The sequence below is a fragment of the Filicampus tigris genome, chromosome 9 (genome assembly GCF_054856515.1).
Source record: "Filicampus tigris isolate MCC_2025a chromosome 9, RoL_Ftig_1.0, whole genome shotgun sequence".
Classification (NCBI taxonomy): domain Eukaryota; kingdom Metazoa; phylum Chordata; class Actinopteri; order Syngnathiformes; family Syngnathidae; genus Filicampus; species Filicampus tigris.
In genome coordinates, this window is record NC_141225.1 from 1374712 (window position 1) to 1399657 (window position 24946).

Consider the following 24946-nt stretch of genomic DNA (forward strand, 5'->3'; position numbering starts at 1 on the left):
CTTTTATTGTCAAATAAATATGTTTATCTCAACCGAAGAACTTCCAAGTTTTGTGTTGGATTAATTTACATAATTATACATTGTTTGACACATGTGCAAGGTGTTGTTCATAGTGTACAGTATTAGGGCTGCAACCAATGATTGTTTGTCCTAATCAACAGTCCACAATTTTAAACAAAAATATGTCAAATCAGATAACTTGGCATTTTTCCCTCTGAAAAATAATTTATAAAAATAGTTGATAATTTAATTGCTATCAATTGATTAATCATTTGTTGCAGTTCATGTCTATTTATAGTCATGTCAGCACTTGGCCTTGGCAACATATTTTGACGTGATACGTGGATGATTGCCCAACAGGTGTCACATAATATTTTAAGTAGACCCAGCATGACAAAATGGTGTGCTTGATCTACTTAAAAAATGTAAGGTAACTTTTTGCATCAGATTATTTTGTAGATTGTGCAAGGATTGTTTTGTATAGGCTACTTAATTTCTTGTGTGCAAGAAATTAGATTTGCAAGTAAAGTCCATTTAACTTTGCAAATCAGGTTAGTTTTTGCAAGTAATGTCTACTTAACTTTCCAAGTAAGTTACCTTATAAAGTTAAGTAACATTTACTTAAGTAATTAAAAAAACTAAGTTGACTTAACTTGCAAAATTAAAACTAACTTGACTTGTAAAGTTAAGTAGACTTTACTTGCAAAACAGATTTCTTACGCACAAGAAATTTAAGTTGATGAAACAAACACTATCCTTGCTTTATCTACAAAAAAAATCAGATGCAAAACGTTACCTTACAGTTTTAAGTAGATCAGCCTCAAAATATTTATCAGTGTAGTGGGCTTGCATAGAGCATATTCTTGAAAAATATTAAATAAAATGTTTGGGTTGACTTTTCTTTAATAAAGTATTTGCATAAGAAAATCAATCCTCTTATTCATGTTAAGGGTATTAAAGTTCAAGAAAATAATGGGACATTATATATATATATATATATATATATATATGTATATATTAGGGCTGTCAAAATTAAAGCATTAACTATGGAGATTAATTTAAATTTCATAACGCACTAAAAAAAATTAACTCAGTTAACTCAGTTTAATTTACTTCCTGTAGCAACTGACCTGCGCTCACTGTGCAGCCAAACTTAGAGGAGAGTCACTGTCACAAAGATGGACTTTTACGTAGTTTTACTTTAAAAAGTGGCTTGAAGGCTCATTGGAGAAATCCAAAATAATTTGCACAGCCAAATACAAATACCATATTATTTGTATGTCTTTGGTGTACCGTTCAACTGTTGTAGTTTACAGGAAAATAATCATATTCAAGGATCAAAGAAAGCTATTAGACCACTCTTTGAGTCAAAATATCCTTTTATTTTTTACCACATTAATTCCAAAATTTTACTAAATATCGGTTCCAAGCTTCGTAAAAAATTGTACTTGTACTCGCAATCAATTACAGAAAATGTTGCGATTAATTAGTTTAAAAAATTTGACAGCACTAGTGTATATATACATATATGCATATATACATATATGCATATATATATATATATATATATATATATATATATATATATATATATACACACACCATATTTTCACGACTAAGGCGCACTTAAAAGTCTAAAATTTTCTCCAAAATGGACGGTACGCCTAATAATTTGGTGCGGCTTATGTGTGCACCGAGTTCCAATATCTGTGATTGTTATGTGACTTTGTTGAGCACTGCTTTTGACTGGGAGCATTTGCTGCCAACACGCTATAGAGAAAAGTCGGACGTGAGTGAGGACACCATGCTGACGTTAAAGGGAGTAGGGTGGGTGAGACAGAGGACGCTAAAGCACGCCCCAGTAGGTATCAAGTGCATTATGTGCATTCATTGTGCATACGCTTAGTGAGTTTATCAGCATAAAATGAGCAAATACAGGCACTATAGCCATCACATTTACGCTAATTGAATTAACTTGAGTTAACTTTAAACACAATACACATCAATGTGCAGGACACTTGATAAAAATGTATTTTCATGTAATTGAGGCAAATGGCACAATTTTGGTTGAATGGCCCATATAAGCATTACCATAGATTTCTATGTTTGACACATTTTATTTAGTGGTGTAGTGTCATTTTGTGACATGTAAAGCGCTTTGTTACAGCTGCAGCTGTTGTGAAAGCACTATATAAATAAAGATGTGATGTGATAACATTGAAAATGGCACCCACGAAGAGACACGCCTACAAAGCACAGTTCAAACTCCAAGCTACAAGCGAGAGAGAGCAAGAGCAAGAGAGAGAGAGAGAGAGAGAGCAAAAACGCTTGCAGAAGAAATGAAAATTGAGCATTGCATTGGCCCAACTTGGTCGGCATTTATTCGAACATGCATCTTATCAGCGTCAACAACCTGTTACACATTTGGCTTCCACTCTCTCAACAGTGCGCGATTGCCAACTATTGGCGTAACTGATAACAAGAAGAAGAACAACAACAACATATCACATTGTTAAACATCCCGACAAGGACCACCGTGGCGCAGCAACTTCCGGCAGATTACAAGGAAAAGCTGGCAATCTTCCGCTGCTACTGTAGTAAAAAGATTGCCGACAAATGCATCCGGGCCAACCACATGACCAACATGGACGAGGTGCCGCTCACTTACGACATCCCGGTGAACCACACTGTGGAGAAGAAGGGGACCAGCACAGTAGCGATACCACAACGGGACACGAAAAGTCGGCTTTTACTGTTGTGCTTGGTTGCCATGGTAATGGACTGAAACTGCCACCTATGGTGATTTTTAAGCGGAAGACGCTGCCTCAAGAAAGGTTTCCGGCCGGAGTCATAATCAAGGCCAATCAAAAGGGCTGGATGGACGAGGAGAAAAAGGAGAGAGTGGCTGACTGCGGATGATTTTCCCCAAATACTGTATTTATTTCTACCTCATACCTAATCGCTTCACTGTATAAATGTCCCGACACGCTGGACCACATTTACTTCCGCAAACACAGGAGTGACGTTGTCTCGCATGCAGGTCATACAGCAGGCAAGACCGAGGTCGCATTTAAAATGTAATATGAACGCTTACACAAAAAACTCAAGATTTTTAAAAAAAATCCGAATTGAGCGTTAAGACCTAACCTAGCCAAAGAGACCGCATGTTTTTTTCCACACGTCAGCGTTGCTGTTAATCTGTGACTGCATGCGCGCTGTGAAACACTAAGTGAAGCAAATGAACTCCGAGCTTGCCATTATTCCCGGAGGCTTAATTTAATAGGACCTCCAACCACCGGACATCGGTGTTGCGAGCGGCGTGGGAGCGATGGAAGACGGGTGGCGAACACAGCTTCACAAAGACTGGGAGGCAGCGCCGGGCAAGTTACGCCTACAATTTGTGAATGGATTGTGGATGCTTGGGCTAAAGTGTCTGCTTGCACTGTTGTGCGAGCTTTCGCAAAAGCCTGCATCGTTTCTGAGGAGCCGCACGGCAACGAGACTGACTCGGACAATGACAAAGGCGAACCTGGCGTGTTTAATGGAGAGCTTGCCCAGCTGTTCATTTCAGACACCGAAGATGAGGACTTTGATGGATTTGTGGATGATAGTTAATCACAGACAATTACGTGAGTACATTGATAAATGTTAAAAAAAACAAACAACTGAACTCAGTTTTGCTCCCGCTGCTTTCTTAAAAACATACGATAGCATGCTTGCTAGCATATGATTTAGCGTGCATGCATGCTACCGTGTGTTTTAAGCTATTGTATGTTTTACCATTCCTGCGCCCAATAATACGGTGCACCTTATGTATGTGTTAAATACAGAAATAGCACCCGTAACTGTGCAAAAAGGCACACTTTTGACTGTGTGACTGCAAAGAGCCACAAGAAAAAAAATACGTATACATAAACTGCTCCATCGCCGTGAAATGTTCTAAGCAAGTTGATATGAGTGCTTCATAAATTTGGGGAATTCGAACCCATGACATCTGTACTGTGAGGCGGACATGCTAACCAGTCGACCACCGTAGATTAGTAGATCTGAAGATTAATGTTCTGTAGCTCAAGCGCACACGGTTGGCATTTGTTTACATAACTCGCGGGATAAAGATCACGTGCGCCAAGTCAGCCAATCATCATTGTATTTCTTCAGAGGTGTCACATTATCACGTGGGTTACAGCGTAACATGAACCTGGAACTGAGACGCTGAAATGCCACACTGCCGAGCAAAATTCCATTTTAAGAGAAAACGCTTGTTATTTTTGCAGCTACACAAGATCAGGGTGATGGCAAGGAACTTTTACCCGCACCAAAAAGGCTTCAGGAGTAGGGTTGCCAACTTTCTCACTCCTAAATAAGGGACAGGTGCACGGTGGTGTGAGCATGACATATGAATTTTGGATTTTTTTTTCTAATTTTCACGTTAATGCTGAAACCACATTTACGTAAAAATAAGAAAAAATGAAAAAATGGCCAGTGTTTTTCACAGGACAGCAACGATATGTCACCTCATATGAAACCATATGAAACCACAATTTGTCTCTTTTCATCAAAAAACGGGTGTAAGAAATCTGAAATGTAAGAGAGGAGTGACTGACTTAAGTAGTCTTCTGTCATTTTGCGCAGCCAGAGAGAAGTCCCTACATGACAGGTGGAGTGATTGCCGCTTGTTCTGAGATTGACGCTTTATCTGATCTAGGATCTGTCATATGTAGTACCAAGAGTCTCCATTAGGAGCGCTGTAATGTGCTATCACAGTTAAGAACCAGCAATGTATGGTCGAACAAGTATACAAGTAAAACACATTGAGCTGCTAAAGCGTCTGTGTCCGTCATTATTGACATCCAAAGCTTTACTAAAAGCATCTTATATTACAGGATCGGTAGATTGCAGTTTTCTGTATTTGTCAATATACGGGACATTTCAGGTCCCGTATGGGACAAACCAAAGTAGCCCAAAATACGGGACGTCCCTATTCAACGGTTAAGACCCTAACCCCAAACCTATTCAGGAGCCACATAAAACAGGCCAAAGAGCCGCGTGCGGCTCGCGGGTTGACCAGGCCTTGTCTAGCGTTTGCAGTAAGTGGTCTGCCACTGTATATGAGGGTGCTTGGTCTTTAGCGATGTGCAACGCGACCGCTTCAGTGATAGTGCTCCATTGTGCCCCTTTTTTATCATACACGTTGCATTGAGTAAATGACTCCTCCATGGTTGGCTGCTTTATAGCAGGATTTTTTGGGCTGAAATGATCTTGCTTGTATCGTAATGCTTACTTTGTGTAAAACAGAACTTTTTCCTCACAATCCTATCGTCGGCCGAAATTAAATTTTCATTAGATAAACCTGCTTTAACGATATCAAAAGCTGACGGTTTGGTTTTATCACGGTATTGATGTCATGTTATGATATTTATTGCAGTATTTCGTGGAAGCTCACAGCATTGCAATAAGCCTCATTGTATTGCTGGAAAGTTCACGGTACACGGTCTGCTCACCAATTTGATAGTATCATATTTCTTATTTATACAATACAATACAATACAATACAATATAACTTTATTTATATAGCACATTTCATAACAGCTTATATTCATTATTTTTCTTTTTTAAATGTAAAAAGATAGCTTTTGAAGTGAACCAAATCCCTAAAGGGTTTATGTTGAGTATAACCACTGCAGGTATTGGATGTCCCTAGTCGATAGGTAGACTCAAACTGCCCCCTCTTGGAAAGTTCCACAGTAAAAAAGAAAATCAATATTTTAGGTAGTATTATGTTTAAGACCTTAAAAGGAAGCTCCCCATTACCATTTTTTAATTTTAAAAATAACCAGAAAGGAGAGTCCACTTTTAGCCATTCTACTCTCAGTAGAATTCTCAGTTAAAGTAATTTATTTTTCTGTAATATGCATAAAAATAAATTATATATGACCATCAATTATGTTAAGAAAATAGTATTAATTCTTCATTTGGCTTTTTATCTTTGCTTTCTTTGATTCTGGAGTGTGAATGTCGCTCTGTGCTATCCAACAGGGAACTCCAGTCACTATTGTCCAGCCAAGAGGGAACCTCAGTGATTCCATAAAGTAGAAGTACCTTTATTCAGTAATTTGCATAAAAAAATACAACAAACCATATATGACCATTAATATCTGAAGAAAGTAGTATCAATTGTTCATTTGGCCTTTAATTTGTCCTTTCTTTGATTCTGGAGTGTGAACGTCGATCTGTGCTATCTAAGAGGGGACTCCAGTCACTATTTACCAGCCAAGAGGGAACCTCTGTGATTGCATACAGTAAATGTTCTTTCATAACAAATCGCTTTTTACCATCAATATAGTAAGTTTGTAATTTTACATATTAATTTAGCTTATTTTACTTTCCATCCATGCTGGAGTGTGAATGTCATTCTATGCTATATAATAGGTAACTCCTGTTACTATTTCCAAACAGTAAAAGTACCTTTTTTGCCTGTAATGTGCATCAAATAACATCAAAATCCATCCATCCATCCATTATCTGTACCGCTTCTCCTCACAAGGGTCGCGGGGCGTGCTGGAGCCTATCCCAGCTGTCTTTGGGCAGTAGGCAGGGGACACCCTGAACTGGTTGCCAGCCAATCGCAGGGCACACAGAGACAAACAACCGCACTCACAATCACACCTAGGGGCAATTTAGAGTATCCAATCAACTTACCATGCATGTTTTTGGAATGTGGGAGGAAACCGGAGTGCCCGGAGAAAACCCACGCAGGCACGGGGAGAACATGCAAACTCCACACAGGGAGGCCGGAGCCGGGATCGAACCCACGACCTCTGAACTGTGAGGCGGACGTGCTAACCAGTCGACCACCGTGCCGCCACATCAAAATCACATTTGACCAAAACTTTTACTGTAAGATGTATACTTTTTTCTGTCATGTGCATGGTATGAAAAATAGCATTCTCAGAAGTGTAGACTGAGCCATTAAATATATTGGAAAAAAGTCAGTCTAAAAAGTGTTTCCTTAGCAATTTAAAAATGTTTCAAAAATAAAGACAACATTGGTTTAAAGAGACATTCTGCACTCAGTAACCTGTTAAATTCTGGAGTCTGAAAGGCTGCCTTAAATGCCAATCGTTAACACCTCCAGGGAGTGTATGTAAAATGACGAGTGAGTGGGAGTAATCGGTCGTAATCCCGGCCACAGCCTACAGGGGTAGAGCACGAACGGACTTAAACACTCAAACACCTTCAAGTCCACACTTGGCTAAAATGAAAAAAAACATCACCAGAGCATGTGTCATCTGATTTTAGCATGATTTCGACCATGACCAAGAGGGGACCTAAAAAATGTCCGCTGTTGGCTATGAGGTCCCCTTTTGGTGGAAGTGTGATGACGCCCAAGTCCACAATTGGATAGGGACACGCACGCACACCAAATTCCAGTCCTATAAAAGAATTGAGAAAACCTTTCCACGCACGGTTGATAAATGAGGCCTTTGGTCTCAGTGTAGGAGTCATTGTCGCCTGTATTTGACTTGTCTTTTTCCATATGAATTTTACTGCAAATTATTTTGCAGACCTAACAAAACCATTTCCCAAAATTCTGACCAGGACTCAAGCGTGCATGACACTAACCAAGTGGAAAGTGAAGGATGGCTGGAGAGGTGGTCCACAGTGTCACTTGTGAAGTTGGAAGTCACACCCACTTCTTCAGTGATGAGGGAAAAGTCACTGCTCAGACTTGACACACTTCCACGATCCCTGGACTCTAAGACACGCACAACAGGGATCTTTTAACATTGTGCTGTGAGAAATTAAGGTGCCCTTTCACCACTGTGTATAGTCTTACAATTTGAGGAAACAAACATGGGGCCTTAGATGACAGCTACAACTGTGAAGACCATTTTTGTGACACGCTGACTTCAGTTGGTCATTGCAGAAAACTCACAGAATTGCGGGGAGTAATGGTGAAGGAAAGTTTAAAAATTAATAAAGACGCCAGTCCATGACCGTGGTAAAGGGGTTTGCGTGTCCCCAATGATCCTAGGAGCCAAGTTGTCTGGCGCTTTATGGCATGTTTGATGTTTACTGGCAGGGTCACCCATGGCAAACAGGTCCTAGGTGAGGGACCAGACAAAGCACGACTCAGAGAACCTTATGATGAGTAAAATTCTAGGACATTTTCCCTTGCCCGGACGCGGGGTCATTGGGGGCCCCCCTCCCTCTGGAGCCAGGCCTGGAGGTAGGGCTCACTGGCGAGCGGCTGCACCCATGGGCACCCGGCTGGACTCAGCCCGAAAAGACAACATGGGTCCCTCTTCCCATGGGTTCACCACCTGTGGGAGGCACCAAAAGGGTGGGGTGGCCCGTGAACTGGGCGGTGGCAAAAGGAGGGGACCTTGGTGGTACGATAACCGGCTACAGAAACTAGCTTCTGGGACATGGAATGTCACCGCTCTGGCAGGGAAGGAGCCCGAGCTAGTGTGTGAGGCAGAGAAATTCGGACTAGATATAGTCGGGCTCGCCTCCATGCACAGCTTGGGCTCTGGTAAGTCCTCTAGAGAGGGGATGGACTTTCTTCCAGTCTGGAGTTGCCCAAGCTGAGAGGCACCGAGCAGGTGTGGGCAGATATTGGAAAAGTACTGACATTCTGTATGTGGGGTGTGACCCTTTAGATGATTGGCCGAGCTATCAACATTGGTCTAATTTATTTTTAAATCATCAAGCATCATGTAAAACAAAAGTAACAACCCTGTTTTGAAAATGTATTGAGTAAAAAGTACAGATACTGCTGTTAAAATGTAACAGATAAAAGTCAAAAGTATTCTAAAAAATTATCTTTGAATTACAAGGTACTGGAAAAAATTAATCAAGTAAAGTGACAGTAGTACGTATTTGTACTTTGTTACTTCCCATCTCTGGTTGTGTGCATACTTATTGCCCCCTGGCTTGGCGCCTGTACTTGGGGTTCACCCCGGAAGAAAGGGTAGCCTCCCTCTGCCCTCGGATGGGAGTATGTGTCCTCATTACTGTTTGTGCCTCTGCACCAAACAGCAGTTCAGAGTTCCCACCCTTTTTGGAGTCCTTGCAGGGTGTGCTGGGGAACTTTAACGCTCACGTGGGCAATGACAGTAAGACCTAGAAGAGCGTGATTGGAAAGAACGGTCCCCCGGATCAGAACCCGAGTGGTGTTCTGTTACCCAACTTGTGCTCGTCACTGATTGTCCATAACGAATACCATGTTCAAACATAAGGGTGTCCATATGTGCACTTGGCACAGGACACTCTAGGCCGAGTGATTGACTTTGTAGTCATGTCATCGGATTTGCGGCCACATACTTTGGACACCCGGGTGAAGAGTTGGGCGGAGCTGTTAACTGATCACCATCTGGTGGTGTGTTGGCTCCAATGGTGGGGGAAGATGCCGGTCAGATCTGGCAGAACTTTGCCCACGTCCCGGGGGAGGCAGGAGAGATTGAGTACGAGTGGACCATGTTTCGTGCCTCCATTGTTGAGGCAGCTGATCAAAGCTGTGATCGTAAGGTGGTAAGTGCCTGTCGTGGCAGCAATCCCCGAAACCACTGGTGGACACGGGTGGTGGGGGATGTTGTCAAGTTGAAGAAAGAGTCCTATCTAGCCTTTTTGGCCTGTGAGACTCCGCAGGCAGCCTCTGCGGTTGCTCTGCGGCAAAAACACGGCCATGGGAGGAGTTTGGCGAGGTCATGGAAAACGATTTCAACGGAATTCTTGTCCGCCATTCGGCATCTCAGGAGGGGGAAGCAGTGCACCATTAACACTTTGTATGGTGCAGATGGAAATCAGGATGATGGATATTTTTGGAGGCAAAGAAGTTCTCTTCCTTGACAGCTCTGACGAAGGCTGAAGCGTCATCTTAAACTGTCAGCCAGCTAAGAGAACTTCTCATTACCCCCCAAAAAGTAATCTAAAACTCACCCCCAACTGTTTTTTTTTTTTTTAATTGCATAATTTCTCTTCTTAAAGACTACTTTAGTATGTCGAATCATTGCCTTGGCTTTGAGCGTATAACATGAAAACTACTGTTTTCTTCCCTATAACATTTCAGTGGGTAAAAATCCTTTAATATAAACACAAATCCAGCCAAGTGTTTTCACACATCAAAGAACACTACATCATCTTGTCTACCAAAACACTGCATCCCTATGTTTGTTTGTTTTCAGAGATGGGCATTTTACTAAAATTTGCGGGTCCGTCAAATCGCCATCCGTTTGCAGCCTGGGTGCCTTTCCGCTATAATATTTATAAATATTTGTAGTTATGAATATTCTTTGTAGCTAATGTGTTAGCAGGACAAACACTACTAGCTATTTATTCCTTGTTGTTTGCAAATCAGATAGTTCTGATGTTTGTTCATATAAAATTTTCTGCATGGATTGTCAATATTTAGTATATAGGGTCAGCGTCAGGAGTGTTGTTGACTTACTTAACTGGCAGAGGTCCTCCAATGTAAAATCACCATCTTTGCAGTGAGAGTTCTTCCTTCTGTAAGAAAGGCAAAACACTGAAGCACAAAATATAATCAAGAGGGTATTATGAGTTGTATTATTGGGAAAGTATATAGACTATACAGTATTATGTAAATCATATCAGGAAAGAAAAATAAATATACTGGTATACAACAAATAAACAAAATAAACAACAAATGAACACACCTGTGCTTTTTAATAGCAGAAAACTTCTCTGAGACAATGTGCTTCAAAAAACTGAAGCAAAAAAAGAAAATCTGTAGAAGAAAGAATTGTTTTCATCAAATGGTGAAACAGCAAAACAAAATAAAAATTTAAAATACACAATTATGGACTACTCAATTATTTTTAAGCTTTATTTTGAGAAATACATGCCAAATACAATGACAAATGTAAATGTACCTCCTCCCCCTTGGAGAGTCGGTCGGGCAGCATGTGACTGAAAGAGAAACAGATGGATGAAACATCTTTAGGAGGAGGTGAGAACCAAAACAAAAGTTGCACATTTAAAGCTACATACAATGGCAAAAGCAGTAAGGCATTTTATTTTAGTCCAACAGTGCATAGAGACAACATGAAAAGTCCAGAGGTAGGCATTCAGACAGACGGATCGGTCAGTCAGTCCATCACTGCCTGTGCCTGCCTGTCTGCCGAGGCTGCTTAAGAGTAGCAGGGATAAGTTGGTGGTGCTGAGCAGCTTTCTTTTTTCGACCCCCGGTGACTGCCGTCATAATATACACGTGTTAGCATGTTTGAAGTGGTACCTGCAACATACCACATGGAGGTCGAACAACGCCGACACAGTGCTTGTTCGCTCCACCGCCGCCGTACGGAAGCCGAAGTGTTCCCGGCTGATTATACTATATCGGTGCTGTCCTGTGAAAAATTTCCAATTTTGGAAAAAAATTAAATTTTCACGTTAATGCAATGTCTGTAACGCGGAAACACTATTCACGTAACAATAAGAAATTAGAAAAAAATGGACATGAGTGTTTTTCACATGACAGCGACGATATATAAAATACACTGTACAAACAGCTGATTTGTATAGTGCAGACGGCTCCTCTAACTCCATGCTTTCTCCTGCACTCGTCATTTTTCTTCAACATTTGTTTTGATCTATTTCTTCTCCGAACAACAAATGTGGCTGTTGCTTGGTCTTAGCCGTTGACTTTTTTTTTTCCCCATCAGACGTATTCGTCGTGTGACTGTGTGCACCGAACCGTGAAGCCCATACCGAGATGGTACGGGACGAATACAAAAACCGTTACACCCCTAATATATATATGTATGTATGTATATATAAACGCAACATTTTTGTTTTTACTCCCATCTTTTATGAGATAAACAGGACGATGAAGGTCTAAAATGTTTTCTACATACATGATATCACCATTTCTCTCAAATATACCAGTGTACCAGTCTTTGATGTCGGCCTCCGAATTTAACAGCAAACGGTCTCGGTTTGAGTGACAAATTTGTAAATGTGACTTTATCAGTGCCTCACCAGCCATGAACCTCGCGCCACATCACTGTCCAGAACAGTCCTGCAGAGGCTTGAACCCACGTGACCGTAGTTGATTAGCTTGAGAATCGAGTATGCTAACGAGTAAGCTTAAGTCCAGGCTGACATCCTACCAGACAGCATTGCTCTTAAGTCAGGTTTTATATAACTTTTGCACAGCATCTCTCTCTCTCTCACACTCACTCACTCATCTATCGAACTATCTATCTATACATGATATGAATTATTATTACCCAAACAGGAACCAGTCATAAGCAATGGTCAGATATAAGATCTCAGATGCTTCCAGAGTGCTGTGTACCGCACCATCCTGCAAAAAAATGCAAGTAAAAAGATGATGAGCATCAAGCAAATCATAAGTTATGGCGCCCCTCCAAATCTTTTTACAGTTTACTTTACTCTGTATTCAGAAATGGTCAGCTTCCATTACATTGTTTGTTGGAGAAGTCAGTTTGAAATGTAACATTTTAATTCATTCTGTTACACGTGATGACACTGGCTACATTGACATGGACACACATGGACACCTCATTCGGAATATTCTGACCTGATCATGATTTTATTCCGAACGAGTGAGGTAGGTTATGTCAATTGTTAATCCGATCGGTGCGCATGAAAACACTTGTTACGTCATTTCGGAACAAACAGTCTTTACTGCGCATGTCTGTGAGGTCATTATAGGTGTTTTTCTGTTATTCCCAAAACCTAGTCGAAGCAGAGCAGATCAATATTTTTTGTGTCCATGAAACCAGTGCATCCGATCAGAATTTTAATCCGAACTCTGATCGGATTAAATAAATTTCGGCCATGTAAATTTAGCGACTGTTCAAAGAGCATCACATGCTACATCGTTGGGTGCTTTAACACTGGTACGACATTTCTTCCGGTCTAAATCCACCGAAGGGTTTGTAAACTTTGTTTTCCCTGTTGTTGCAGTTTCTTTTCTTTAACGTCTTTAAAAAAAAAACTAAATAAAAAAAAAACTAGCAAATTAAAAGACGTCACAGAAAATACAAATTTAGTTTGAAGCAATTCAAGGTCCAATGCCACATTTTTTTTTTAATCTTTGGTGTGCTTTTATTGGGTTTGTGAGATAATATACGTTGGAAATGCCTGCAAAACCATTTTTCCAAACATTTTTAGTTGGTCCTAAAAGCTTGGAATGTAAGACAGTTTAATTTGTCATTAATATTTGATATAAAAATAAGGTTTGCTCTCACTGGGTCGATGGTCTCCTGAAAGTAGAAGTCAACCCAAAAATGTTCTTTCCAAGAATATGTTTTATGCAGTCCCACTAGCCGAAATATGGCATTCTGGTGAACCCATTAAAGCCTGATGCACCTGGCCAAACAGCTCCCCAAAACCTAAGGTCGTCTTTGGAATTACCCTTCAAAACCTGAGTTTTTTCCAGAAATTCAACACTTACAAAATAATAAATATCTTTACAAAATAATTAATATCTCAGCCACTGTAACAGATAGAAACATAATTCCAAAATAATTTGAGATCTTGGACTGGCTTTCAAACATGCCCAAGATTATTATTTACTGTTTCAATCAAAGTTGTAAAAATAAAGTGTCAATGTAAAAGGAGCACTATTTTTAATATTTTTAAAAAATCAAGTGGTATTTACCATCCTCTATTCCAGGGGTGGGCAATTCCAGCCCTCGAGGACCGGTATCCTGCATGTTTTCTATGTCACCCTAGTGCAACCCACCTGATTCAAATGATCAGGATCTCTATTCAGCTTCTGCAGACCTTGATGATTATTTGATTATTTGAATCAGGTGTGTTCCGACAGGGAGAGATGGAAAACAGGCAGGATAGGAATTACCCACCCCTGCTGTATTCTGTTACAAAGCTGTCTATATTGTCATACAAACATACATGTCCAAACTATATCTTAACCATTTATCACATTTGCCTGGTTGCACTGGTCAAAGTCCACAAGTGCGTCGTCTATAACACTGCCGTTACTCATTTCAGAGCTCCTGCGATTGACGGCGTCCACCATTATGACTTGAAAGAATTCCGGAACATCCTTTGCGGGCTTACAAAACCGTCACATGTATATTCTAATGCATTTCATTGGTTAAGAGGCCGAGAATTGGATTAAAAAAAAAAAAAAGAAAAAAGAAAATGACATACACGCTCTCCCTACTTTAAGCATAGAAAGACATAACAGCTCTAGTGGTACAAAGACGGTTATGCGCTCCCGGCCTTAATGGGTTAGTATTGTGTTTGTGGAATATGAGTTAAACAGTAAAATCTACCAATTTTTTTCCATCTCAGGGGGTGGCCATTTTGTCACTTGCTATCGACTGAAAATTACATCAGAGTTGCTCAGGGCTCAGCCAACAACCAATCATGGTTAGCTTCACAAAACAGGTGAGCTGTGATTAGTCGTTACCTGACCCCTGAGTAACTGTGACGTAATTTTGTGACTGCCCTCTGAGATGGCTGAGTGAACAGCCCGTTTTGCTGTTGTGATTTTTTTTTTTGGTGGTCGGGCGGGGGGACGGACTGACAGACCTCTGACGGACTAACTAACTGACTGACCTAATTGACGATTATAATTTGGTTCGGCTTGAAAAAATGACGGACTCATGAATGATGGATGGGTACACAGGCCGCTGATGGACCAGCAAAATTTCGTAAAATGCCCACCTTTGATGATAATTTAAAGACATGCTCAGTGACACAAGGAAAATTACTCATTAAAAACTGAACAAATAAACCGCAGCAACAGGGGAAAACAAGCTACTACTTAAAATTGATTTAACTGACTAAATTACGCTTGTGTAAAAGTACCATTCACGGAGCAGAGAGGAACAGACAGCAGAAAGTATCAACTTACTGCCCAAAGCGACAGCCTGAGGAGAGAGACAAACAGAGGAGTTCTGTCCCAGCCCGATATGCAGTGCACAAGAAGGCCACTCTCATCTGCAAACAAGAGCATGTTAAATTTAAATATATTTTGGATGAAAATGTAGTTAAACCATTCATTTTTAAGTCATTATTATTTTCAATACACTTTTTAATCGTAGAAGGAAATCTTTCTTTTCACTCAGCACCAATTTAATTTTGCATGCATCCCATGACAAAGAAGCCGAACTTGCAGACAAACAACAAGGAGATAGATGGGAAGTACATCAAAGTGAGAAGTTGAATAAACTGTTCTGTCTTCACAGGCGCTCTCGTTTTTACCAGAGCTGGATGCCCAATTTTGGGGGGGATGGGGGCTGACAAATTTTAAAAAATGGCTGGACTAAGCATGGCCGGAAGTGGATTTTAGTCCGGCCCACTAATCGGCCCTCATGCGTTTGACGTATGACAAATTTCATCTCAATCCACTAATCGGCCCTCATGCGTTTGACGTGTGACAAATTTCATCTCAGCCTACTCAGTGAAAGGCTTCTTTTTAGGCTTCTTTCTACTCCCGCGTCGGCGCGAGCGACAACTGCCGCATTGATTCACGTGACCGATGCATTGTGCTGTTGGCGAAAGGTCTGCAACACATGCCACGCACCCATAAGGAATTGTTGCTGCTTTGATCGGTCCATTATGCCACATGTTGCGATGACATACAGTTTCCCCACACGGAGAGGAGGAGAGAGGGGATGCAGCACGCAGCTCGTTATTGCTGCAAAGCAAACTAGTTAGGCAATAGTCATCTCAGTCCCTTTATGGTTGAAGAAGGCACAATATCCATTGTTGTCGCTGTCTTTTTGAAGCGACGCCCACTGACTTGGAACTCAACTGTTTCAAAACAGCTTGTGTCCGGGAGTATATCAAGCTGCGCGCAGCACTCAAGTATGACGCTGGCACATCAAGGTGGAGTTCATGCACTTCTTCTGGCGTCTTTCCTACTTTCGTAAATACACCGAAGCAAACCTGCTTTGTATAGTGGTTTGTTGGTATGCTTTTATTTTGAAGGCCGTGAACGAAGGGTAGTGTGGAAAATAAATAAGTAACTTATTGAATGTGGCTTCCGGCTGTCTGTTAGACCCAAATAATTATACAATATGACAAAACCAACCCCGGGGCTCGCAATGGAAGTAAGCACACGCAGTTGGGTAAGTAGTAAAGTACCAGTGGTGCATTTTGGAGCATGTCCACAGTGGGTTCGAATAGTAAATTAGCCAGCTAATGATCCTTAAAAAGCCTCTGCCGTTAGCATCACTCTCGCGGCGTGTCAATCATGGACATGTTGCCCAGTTGTACTTTCTGTATTAAGTTCTGTTTGCACATTCTCTTCGTATTTGTGCTTTCTGTTACCCTTCTCTTTGTATTAAGATCTCTCTTTTCTGGTGGTTACTTCAGTGTTTGTCATGCGGTCACGTGAGTAGTGCGTTCAATCCAACTGCTTAAATGCGGAAGCGATTGTCCGCTTGCCGAGGAGAAAGTGACATGACACATGCGGGGGATTGTTTGCTGCAGGTACGTTGCCGTATATTATCCATTTAAAATCACATCGAAGGGTCTAATCCGCAAAGCAACTGCTGTGAACTGCAGGAGCCGACTATCTGAGCCGACTGCCAAGTGAGTGAGGAAGTAAAGTGGAGCGTATTCTCAATTGACGGAATTGGTGAGTGTGTCAACTTACTGTCATTTGTCAACACCTAGGCATCTGACCATCAGTTTAGTCTTGCAATTTGGTGATATTTTGAATGCCATATTTCTTAAATATGAAATATGATTGAAACTGGAATGCAATGATACACTTATGTTTGCCTACTTATAATTAATATAACAAATATTATATTTATACATTGTATAATATTGGATTAATTGAATTGAATAATTGAATGTTGAGGCTATTTATAAGGCAGTTGTGTTATTTGAATAAGCTATTTGATTGTGTATACACGGGATCATATGTGGACCAGTTTTATGCAGGCCAGGTCGATGGTGAGCTAGGAGCCCAGGATTGAAATTTGGAAATTGCCTGGAATAGAACTGGACCATTCTAAATCATCCCTGAGGGCGGGGGGTCGCGGACGGAAGGGTACCCAGGTCAAGGGTGGAGGGTCACGACTGGACCGGTGAAAAAGGGTCAAGTGTCCAGCTCTGGTTTTTACTATACAGTTTTGTAAGCGTTTACCACGACAACAACTCTGCCACACAGGGGTGGTGTAAACATAAGTACTATACTTATCCTGTATTGTAAAGGCAAAAACTCAAGTGCAGATTACAACAATAATTAGAGCTGGGGAAAAAATATAGTTTTGTAATGTATCGCAATACTTTTCATGCCGATACCAAGTAACAATACATTGATGTAGTATCGATACTTTTGATACCTTATGTATTGTCCTGTTTGTGTGTGTGTGTGTGTGCGTGGGTGGGGGTGTGGGGGTGTGGGTGGGTGTGTAATTCTCTCTGTTTTGTGTTTAGTTTTACAGTTAATTTCAACTGGAGTGTAATAAACAGCTTGAAACCAGCAACATATGACTCATTTTGAGGGACTGTTTGTTATTTGCCAAATTGTACTGTCTACTCAGGGAGCGCAGAATACTTATGTTTTGCACGTTCTATAACGTACTTTTGGAACATTTGAAGTCTTTAAACGATTGGAATTTTATTAATATTGTCAGGTGTGCTGCCTCAGCACCGTGAAATGTGTGTGTGGGTGTAGGTGTGTGTGTTTTGGAGGCTTTGCAGGTTTGGTGTGTTGGGAGTTGTCGGCCGCTCAGTCCAAGCTCCCTAATCACCGCCACTACTTAATATGCTCTAGGTCGCTAACACATCGCCAGATTGTCTTCGCGTTACCTGTACAAGAAGTTTGTAGCATATCTAGCACCTAGTACTGAGCTCTACCTTGCGTATACAAGTGTATATTTAGTTGTCTTTTCTCTGACCACAGAGTACTCATTGCCATCATCGTTCTCGTGAACCCTTACTGCCTGCCTGCTTGAGCCCGACACCTGTGGCCCACTTGCCACATCGCCGGAACTCTAATTCACCCTGGTCACACAGGACATTAAAATAAACATTTCTGACTGCTAACCTGCCTTTCCCGTTTCTGCATTTGGGTCCCCTACTCCCAATCATGAACCCTGACAGCACAATCTGGCCATCATCATGGAACCAGCAGAGACCGACCCGGTTCACCAAACTCTTGTCGCGCAGAGCACGTTATTGGACCAGCATGAACAGTCAATAACCTTGTTGATTGCAAAGGTATGTGAATTTTCTCAAGCCCTCATCACCCTCCAAAGTCAGTTTGCTGCACTTCGAAGTCACACACAGCAAGTGCCTGCTGCCGCACCACACACCCACGTAAGGAAACGTTTGTGCCTGCACCTTCCCCTTACGACAGCGATCAGGGGGCATGGCGCACTTTTTAGTTCAGTGTTCATTCGTTTGTTAACAACAACCCGTCATACTTCACCTTATTTGCTGCCTCAGGGGTCCAGCACTGTCATGGGCCACTGCCGAATATGATTGACAATCACCGGTTTGTACGTCTTACTCTAATTTCACGGAGGAAATTACAATTTTGGGGGGATTTTAAGCACCTCATGTTGCTAAAGCAGGGCTCTCGCAGTGTGACAGAGTTCTCAGTGGCTTTTTCGAACATTAGCTGCAGAGAGCCATTTCAATGAGGAATTCAGCGCTTTAGGAGATACTTTGGGGCATCTTAATGAATCCATTAAGTGAGTTGAGTTAGAGTTGAGTTAGCTTCCAGGGATGAATTCAATAGTTTAGACCAGCTTATTGATCGCGCCATTAAACTTGATTGCCGCCTCCGCGAACATCGAAGAGAGCGTGTTCCGAGGCTCCCGACCCCACCCACTCACGTGCCTACTCCGCAACAGCTACTCCAAGTTATTCCTTGAGTCACAGACTGCATCGCCAGCCCTGCCGCCTAATACCGTTAGTGAACCAATGCAGCTTGGACATGCTGGACTCTCTGATGTAGAGAAAACACGACGGCGGATGTCAAATCTTTGTATTGTGGAAATGCTGGCCACTAGGGTTGTAACGGTTTTTGTATTCGTCCCGTCCCGTCTCGGTACGGGCTTTACGGTTCGGTACACGCAGTCATACGACGTATACGTCTGATGGGGGGGAAGATAAGCCAACGCCTGAGACCAAGCGACCGCCACATTTGTTGTTGGAAGAAGAAATAGATCAAAACAAATGTAGGAGAAAAATGGCGAAAGGCAAATGGAGAAAACTGTCTGCACTATACAAATCAGCCGTTTGGGAACATTTCGGCTTCCGATTTGAGTACGACGGCAATGGAGTGCGAGCAGTGGAGCGAACAAGAACTGTGTGTCGGCGTTGTTCGACCTCCGTGCGGTATGTTGCATGTAACACTTCAAACATGCTAACACATGTAAGAGGGAATCACCCCGATACAGTTACCTGTGGTAGAAAAAAGAAACCCGCTCAACACCAACAACTTGTCTTAGAAGCAGCCGGGAGAAGTGAAAGCAGACCCAAAGGTATTAGTAATAACTGAAGTAATAGGCATATACATAGCAACATCTATGCGCGCATATGCTTTGTCTAGGAGTCGGGCTTCAAGCGTTTATTAAACGTGCTGGAGCCCCGTAACAATGTTCCATCCGGGGTGCATATTATCAAGACCGTGGTCCCTGTCATATACAATCGCATAAGAGCCGTGGTGCAGCATGAGCTGTCTTCTGCTGCTCTTATAATGAAGGTAAAGTTACTAGTTGGCAAGTGCTACCTGACATTATCTGCAACCTCATTCTATCCATACAAGAAAGGGCGTTTTCCTGTGTTTAATCTTTTGTATCATTACTATTATCATTATTATTATTATTATTATTATTAATTAACCCTACTGCACAAGTTTTCATTCTATTTTGTGCTTTTATAACAAGGAATGTTTTTTTATTTAAGCTCCCCTCTGCGATTTATAGCAAATTGAATTGTAGCTTTCTCTCTGTTAGAACAAAATTTTAAAAGAACAACCCAGTCTTATGCATTTGAAACTAATTGCTGTACCAAACCTATACTGAACCATGACCCCATACCGAGGTACATACCGAACCGTGACTTTTGTGAACCGTTCCACCCCTACTGGCCACCATCTCACAACTTACCCTGCACTGTCAGCAAAAGGCCTGACTCACCAATGAAGAAGGAGGCATTGGTGAGTCATAAAATAAACTCCTCCTCTTCCGCCCATTTTAAGGTCTCGCCCTCCTTTGTTGGAGTAACCTATCCTTGCCTGTTTTACATCTGATTGAACGCAGCCTAGCTGACCAAATGGAAATTCCTCTGGAGAACCTAACAGCCACAAGACTGTACCTGTTCACCTAAAGCTAAAGGGTAACCATCAAGAGCTTGTCAATTTTCATGTTTTTGATCATCTTCAGGTCTAGATTGTGTTGAGCATGCTGTGGCTAAAGGTCCATAACCTTAACTGGACAATTCCTAGGATCACTTCATGGAATTACTTCTGTTATGAAAACTGTTTGTTGTCTGCTGCCAAACCCCCTAGTGGTCAAATATATCCAGAAGAGCCAGACTTACGCGGAGTTCCCATGATCTACCATGACCTTGCTCAGGTGTTCAGTAAACACCGTGCCACATCTCTGCCACTGCACAGGCCCTATGACTGCACTATAGACCTTCAATATGGTGCGCCACTTATAAGCAGTCGTCTTTTTAACATTTCGCGACCTGAGCAGGAAGCCATGGAAGCCTACATCAGTGAATCCCTTGCAGCAGGCATTATTAGGACCTTGTCTTCACCTGTGGGGGCTGGCTTCTTTTTTGTTGACAAAAAGGACAAGACTCTCCAACTGTGTGTAGACTATTGTGGACTGAATACCATCACCATCAGGAACCGGTACCCCTTGCCACTGATCGACTCGGCTTTTTCCCTGCATCATGGTGCCACAATTTTCACTAAATTAGACCTGCGCCAGGCCTACCATCGTGTCCGCTTGTGGGAGGGACACGAGTGGAAGACGGCATTTAACACCCATAGAGGCCACTATGAATATCCCGTCATGCCTTTCGGCTTTACCAACGCCCGTGCAGTCTTCCAGGCCTTGATTAATGATGTCTTGCACGACATGATAGGTAAATTCGTCTTTATTTATCTTGATGACATTTTAGTTTTCTCTAGTTCCTGTTCGGGACGTAAACGCCATGTACGCAATGTCCTTCGTCTGCTCGAGAACAGGCTCTTCCTGAAGACGGAAAAAATGCGAGTTCCATGTGCCCAAGACCACCTTCCTGGGCTACGTTATCGCAGAGGGGCAGCTTCAAAGGTAATCCCAGTCACAGAGTGGCCAATACCATCCTCACGCAAAGAGCCGCAGCGATTCCTTTGCTTTGCCAATTTCTATCGAGGGTGTATTCAGAACTACAGTCGGGTAGCAGCACCCCTCACCACTCTCACTTTGATCTCGGTTCCGCTCCTGCCCTTGTCCACCCAGATCCGAATAGGCAATTGATCATCAAAGTTGACGCTTCGGAGGCGGGGTCGGTGCAGTGCTGTCCCAACTACCTAGGATGGTAAGGTCCACCCCTGTGCCTTCTTCTCACACAGGCTGTCCCAGGTGGAGAAAAATTATGTGGTCAGAGACAAGGAATTCCTAGCAGTGAAGATGGCACTAGAGGAATGACAGCATTTTTTGGAGGGAGCTGAACACCCGTACGTGGTATGAACAGATCACAAGAACCTACAGTATATTCGCTCTGCTAAGAGGTTACGTTCCCGTCAAGCCCGGTGGGCATTGTTTTTTGACCGATTCACATTCACTTTGTCCTATTGTCCACGGACCAAAAATATCAAACCTGATGCCCTGTCCTGCCAATTTTCTACTAAAGAAGACAGAAAGTGCTGAGTTGATCTTGATACCCACCTGCTTTACAGTATCTCTTACTTTTGAAATAGAGGAAGCAGTGAAGGATGCCCACGTAAACCAACCAGGTCCAGGTGGGGGCTCCCTGAACTCTTTGTATGTCCCCGGCTCCGTCCGCTCTCAAGTACTGCAGTGGGGCCACTCCTGACGACTTACCTTTCACCCGGGAGTCCGCAGAAGGTTAACATTCATCCGTCAACACTTCTGGTGGCCCACCATGGTGGAGGATATGTGGCCGTTTGTATCAGCATGCACCGTATGTGCCCACAATAAAACGTCCTCCAAACCTGCTTCTTGTTTGCTTCTGCCACTCCCTGTCTCCAAGCGCCCATGGCCACATATTGCTCTAGACTTCCACCCTCTAATGGCAACACTCTTGTTCTTACTGTGGTGGATAGGTTCTGTAAGGTGGCGCACTCTATAGCCCTTCCCAAGCCCCCCTCTGCGAAAGAGACCGCTGACTTGTCCAGCATGTTTACCGCCTGTACGGGATCCCTGCTGACATTGTTTCCGACAGGGGACCTCAGTTCACCTCGCAGGTGTGGAAAGCATTTTGTACAGCCCTTGACAATGGTTTCAGTCTCTCATCTGATTACCATCCTCAGACCAATGGCCAATGTGAGCGCACCAACCAGCAGCTGGAGATTGCACTCCGTTGCATCACTCAATCCCATCCCGCCTCATGGAGTACTCAGCTTTTGTGGGTTGAGTATGCACTTAACTCTTTGCAAAGCTCCTCCTTAGGTATGTCTCCATTCCAGTGCTCCCTAAGCTACCAACCGCCGCTGTTCCCATCGCAGGAGAGCAACCTGGGGGTTCCTTCAGTGCAGTCTCATATCCACCGGTGTTCCAGAGTATGGAGACAAGCCCGTTCCTCTCTACTCCGGTCCTCCGCGAGTTCTCGTGTGCAGGCTAACCGCCGCTCCATCCCTGCTCCTGCCTACTCTGTCCGGCAAAAAGTGTGGCTCAGCACAAGGAATCTGCTCCTCAAGGTTGATTCCCAGAAACTGTCCCCCCGCTTCATTAGTCCCTTTGATATTGTGCCTCTGGTGAACCCGTGTGCCATACCCCTTGGGCTCCCCGCCAATCTACGTGTTCACCCCAGCATCCATGTCTCTAGGATCAAACCTCTCTTCCAGCCCGCTGGATAGATCCAGGACTACCTCACAAACCGGCCACAGTATATGAGGGCACAGGACTGTGTGTCTGACGTGCTCCTCTGCAGCACGGGGGCCCCGCAGGGAACTGTCTTGGCTCCCTTCCTGTTCGCCCTCTACATCTCGGACTTCAACTACACCACCCCTACCTGTCACCTGCAGAAGTTCTCTGACAACTCTGCGATTGTTGGCCTCATCTCAGGCGGAGATGATCGGGAGTACAGAGAACTTACTCAGTGTTTTGTGGACTGCTGTCAGCAGAACCGCCTCCTGATCAATACGGGGAAATCCAAAGAAATGGTGGTGGATTTCTGTAGGCGCCATCACTCTGCACCTGCACCAGTGAATATCCAGGGAACAGATGTTGAGAGTCTCAACTTACAAATACCTGGGCGTTCATCTGAACAATAAACTGGACTGGAGCGACAACACAGACGCTCTATAGGAAGAGTCAGAGCAGACTCTTCCTACTCATAAGACTGAGGTCTTTTGGGGTTCAGGGGACACTCCTCAGGAACTTTTCTGACTCGGTGGTTGCATCGGTCATTTTCCAGGCAGTGGTCACCTGGGCAGGCGGCATCTCGGCCCCGGACAATAAGCGGCTGGACAAACTGGTCAGGAGGGCTGCTCCTGGGCTGCTCCCTGGACTCTGTGGACTCAGTGGGGGACAGGAGGATGATGGCCAAGCTGTCATCAATGCTGGACGGGTTGACCCACCCCCTCCAGGGAACCCTAACAGCACTCCACAGCTCCTTCAGTGACAGACTGTTACACCCTCGCTGTGCAAAGGAGAGATTCCGCCGCTCCTTCTTGCCTGCTGCTGTCAGACTCTTTAACAAGAACATTGTGTAGTCTCTACAAACTGGCGGACATTAGTGCAATTGTTCAGTCCTGCACCTGAGCTTATATCGTGCAATACACAACATTGCCCACCACTGTTAGTCTAGTTTTACTCTAATCCAATGCTGTTCCTTATATTTCACTGCAGCACTGTCACTTACTTAGAGTACTTTTCCTCTGTATGTACAGGCTAAAATGAGTGTTTCTTCATACTTTATATGTAGATATATGTTGGTGTGTATATACATGTGTATATACACATATTTACTGTGTATAATTACATAGGTTTGATTATGAATGTTTGACGTTAATGTTCTACATTGACGGCTACATTATGCCGCCCTCTCTGTGTGACCTATATCTTTGCTGCTGTAACACTGAAAATTTCCCCACTGTGGGATTAATAAAGGCCTTATCTTATCTTAACAGTTGTAGCAGCTAATAACGTGGCTTTATGGATGTCAGGCTTGTTGTGGACTAACTATAATACTTTTAATGGACCCTTGTCGACGTAATATGATCATTGATGATGGATTATGAAATTGTGTCGGACATTTGAGGATGAAATGGTGAGTTCCATATTTTTTGTGTGTTAGCGATTGTTTTGACTAAAATGCTCGCCGAGCCGGCAGATACGATTGTATCGTATAATGTTTGGTATCATTTGAATCTGCGGAAACTCAGTTTTCTAACCATATATAACATGCCCAAGAATACTTTGAAGTTGTTCAGTATGTAGTGTGTCCTGCGGCCACGACGCCATAGCCCCCACGGGTGGGCCGGGGACCGACAACGGGTTAAGGTGGTCTGGTCTGCCAACACATCGCCAGATTGTCGAGGCTTTACAAGATGTTTGTAGTGCAGAATACAACAATAATTAGAGCTGGGGAAAAAATATAGTTTTGTAATGTATCGCAATACTTTTCATGCCGATACCAAGTAACAATACATTGATGAAGTATCGATACTTTTGATACCTTATGTATTGTCCTGTTTGTGTGTGTGTGTGTGTGTGTGTGCGTGGGTGGGGGTGTGGGGGTGTGGGTGGGTGTGTGTGTGTGTAATTCTCTCTGT

The 24946-nt window shown here is 42.9% G+C and overlaps 1 protein-coding gene across 2 annotated transcripts in view; it reads right to left on the reverse strand.

The window, feature by feature from the left end:
• Window positions 1–24946, reverse strand: part of mtmr14 (myotubularin related protein 14) — a 99800-nt gene that overhangs the window by 29605 nt on the left and 45249 nt on the right. For both annotated transcript variants that reach the window (XM_086039838.1, XM_086039839.1), the window contains 6 exons: window positions 14876–14961; window positions 12252–12328; window positions 10896–10932; window positions 10680–10750; window positions 10451–10509; window positions 7624–7756 (listed from right to left, as the gene is read on the reverse strand). In XM_086039838.1, coding sequence (XP_085895964.1) covers window positions 7624–7756; window positions 10451–10509; window positions 10680–10750; window positions 10896–10932; window positions 12252–12328; window positions 14876–14961 — 463 coding nt within the window. The remainder of the gene's footprint in view (window positions 1–7623; window positions 7757–10450; window positions 10510–10679; window positions 10751–10895; window positions 10933–12251; window positions 12329–14875; window positions 14962–24946) is intronic.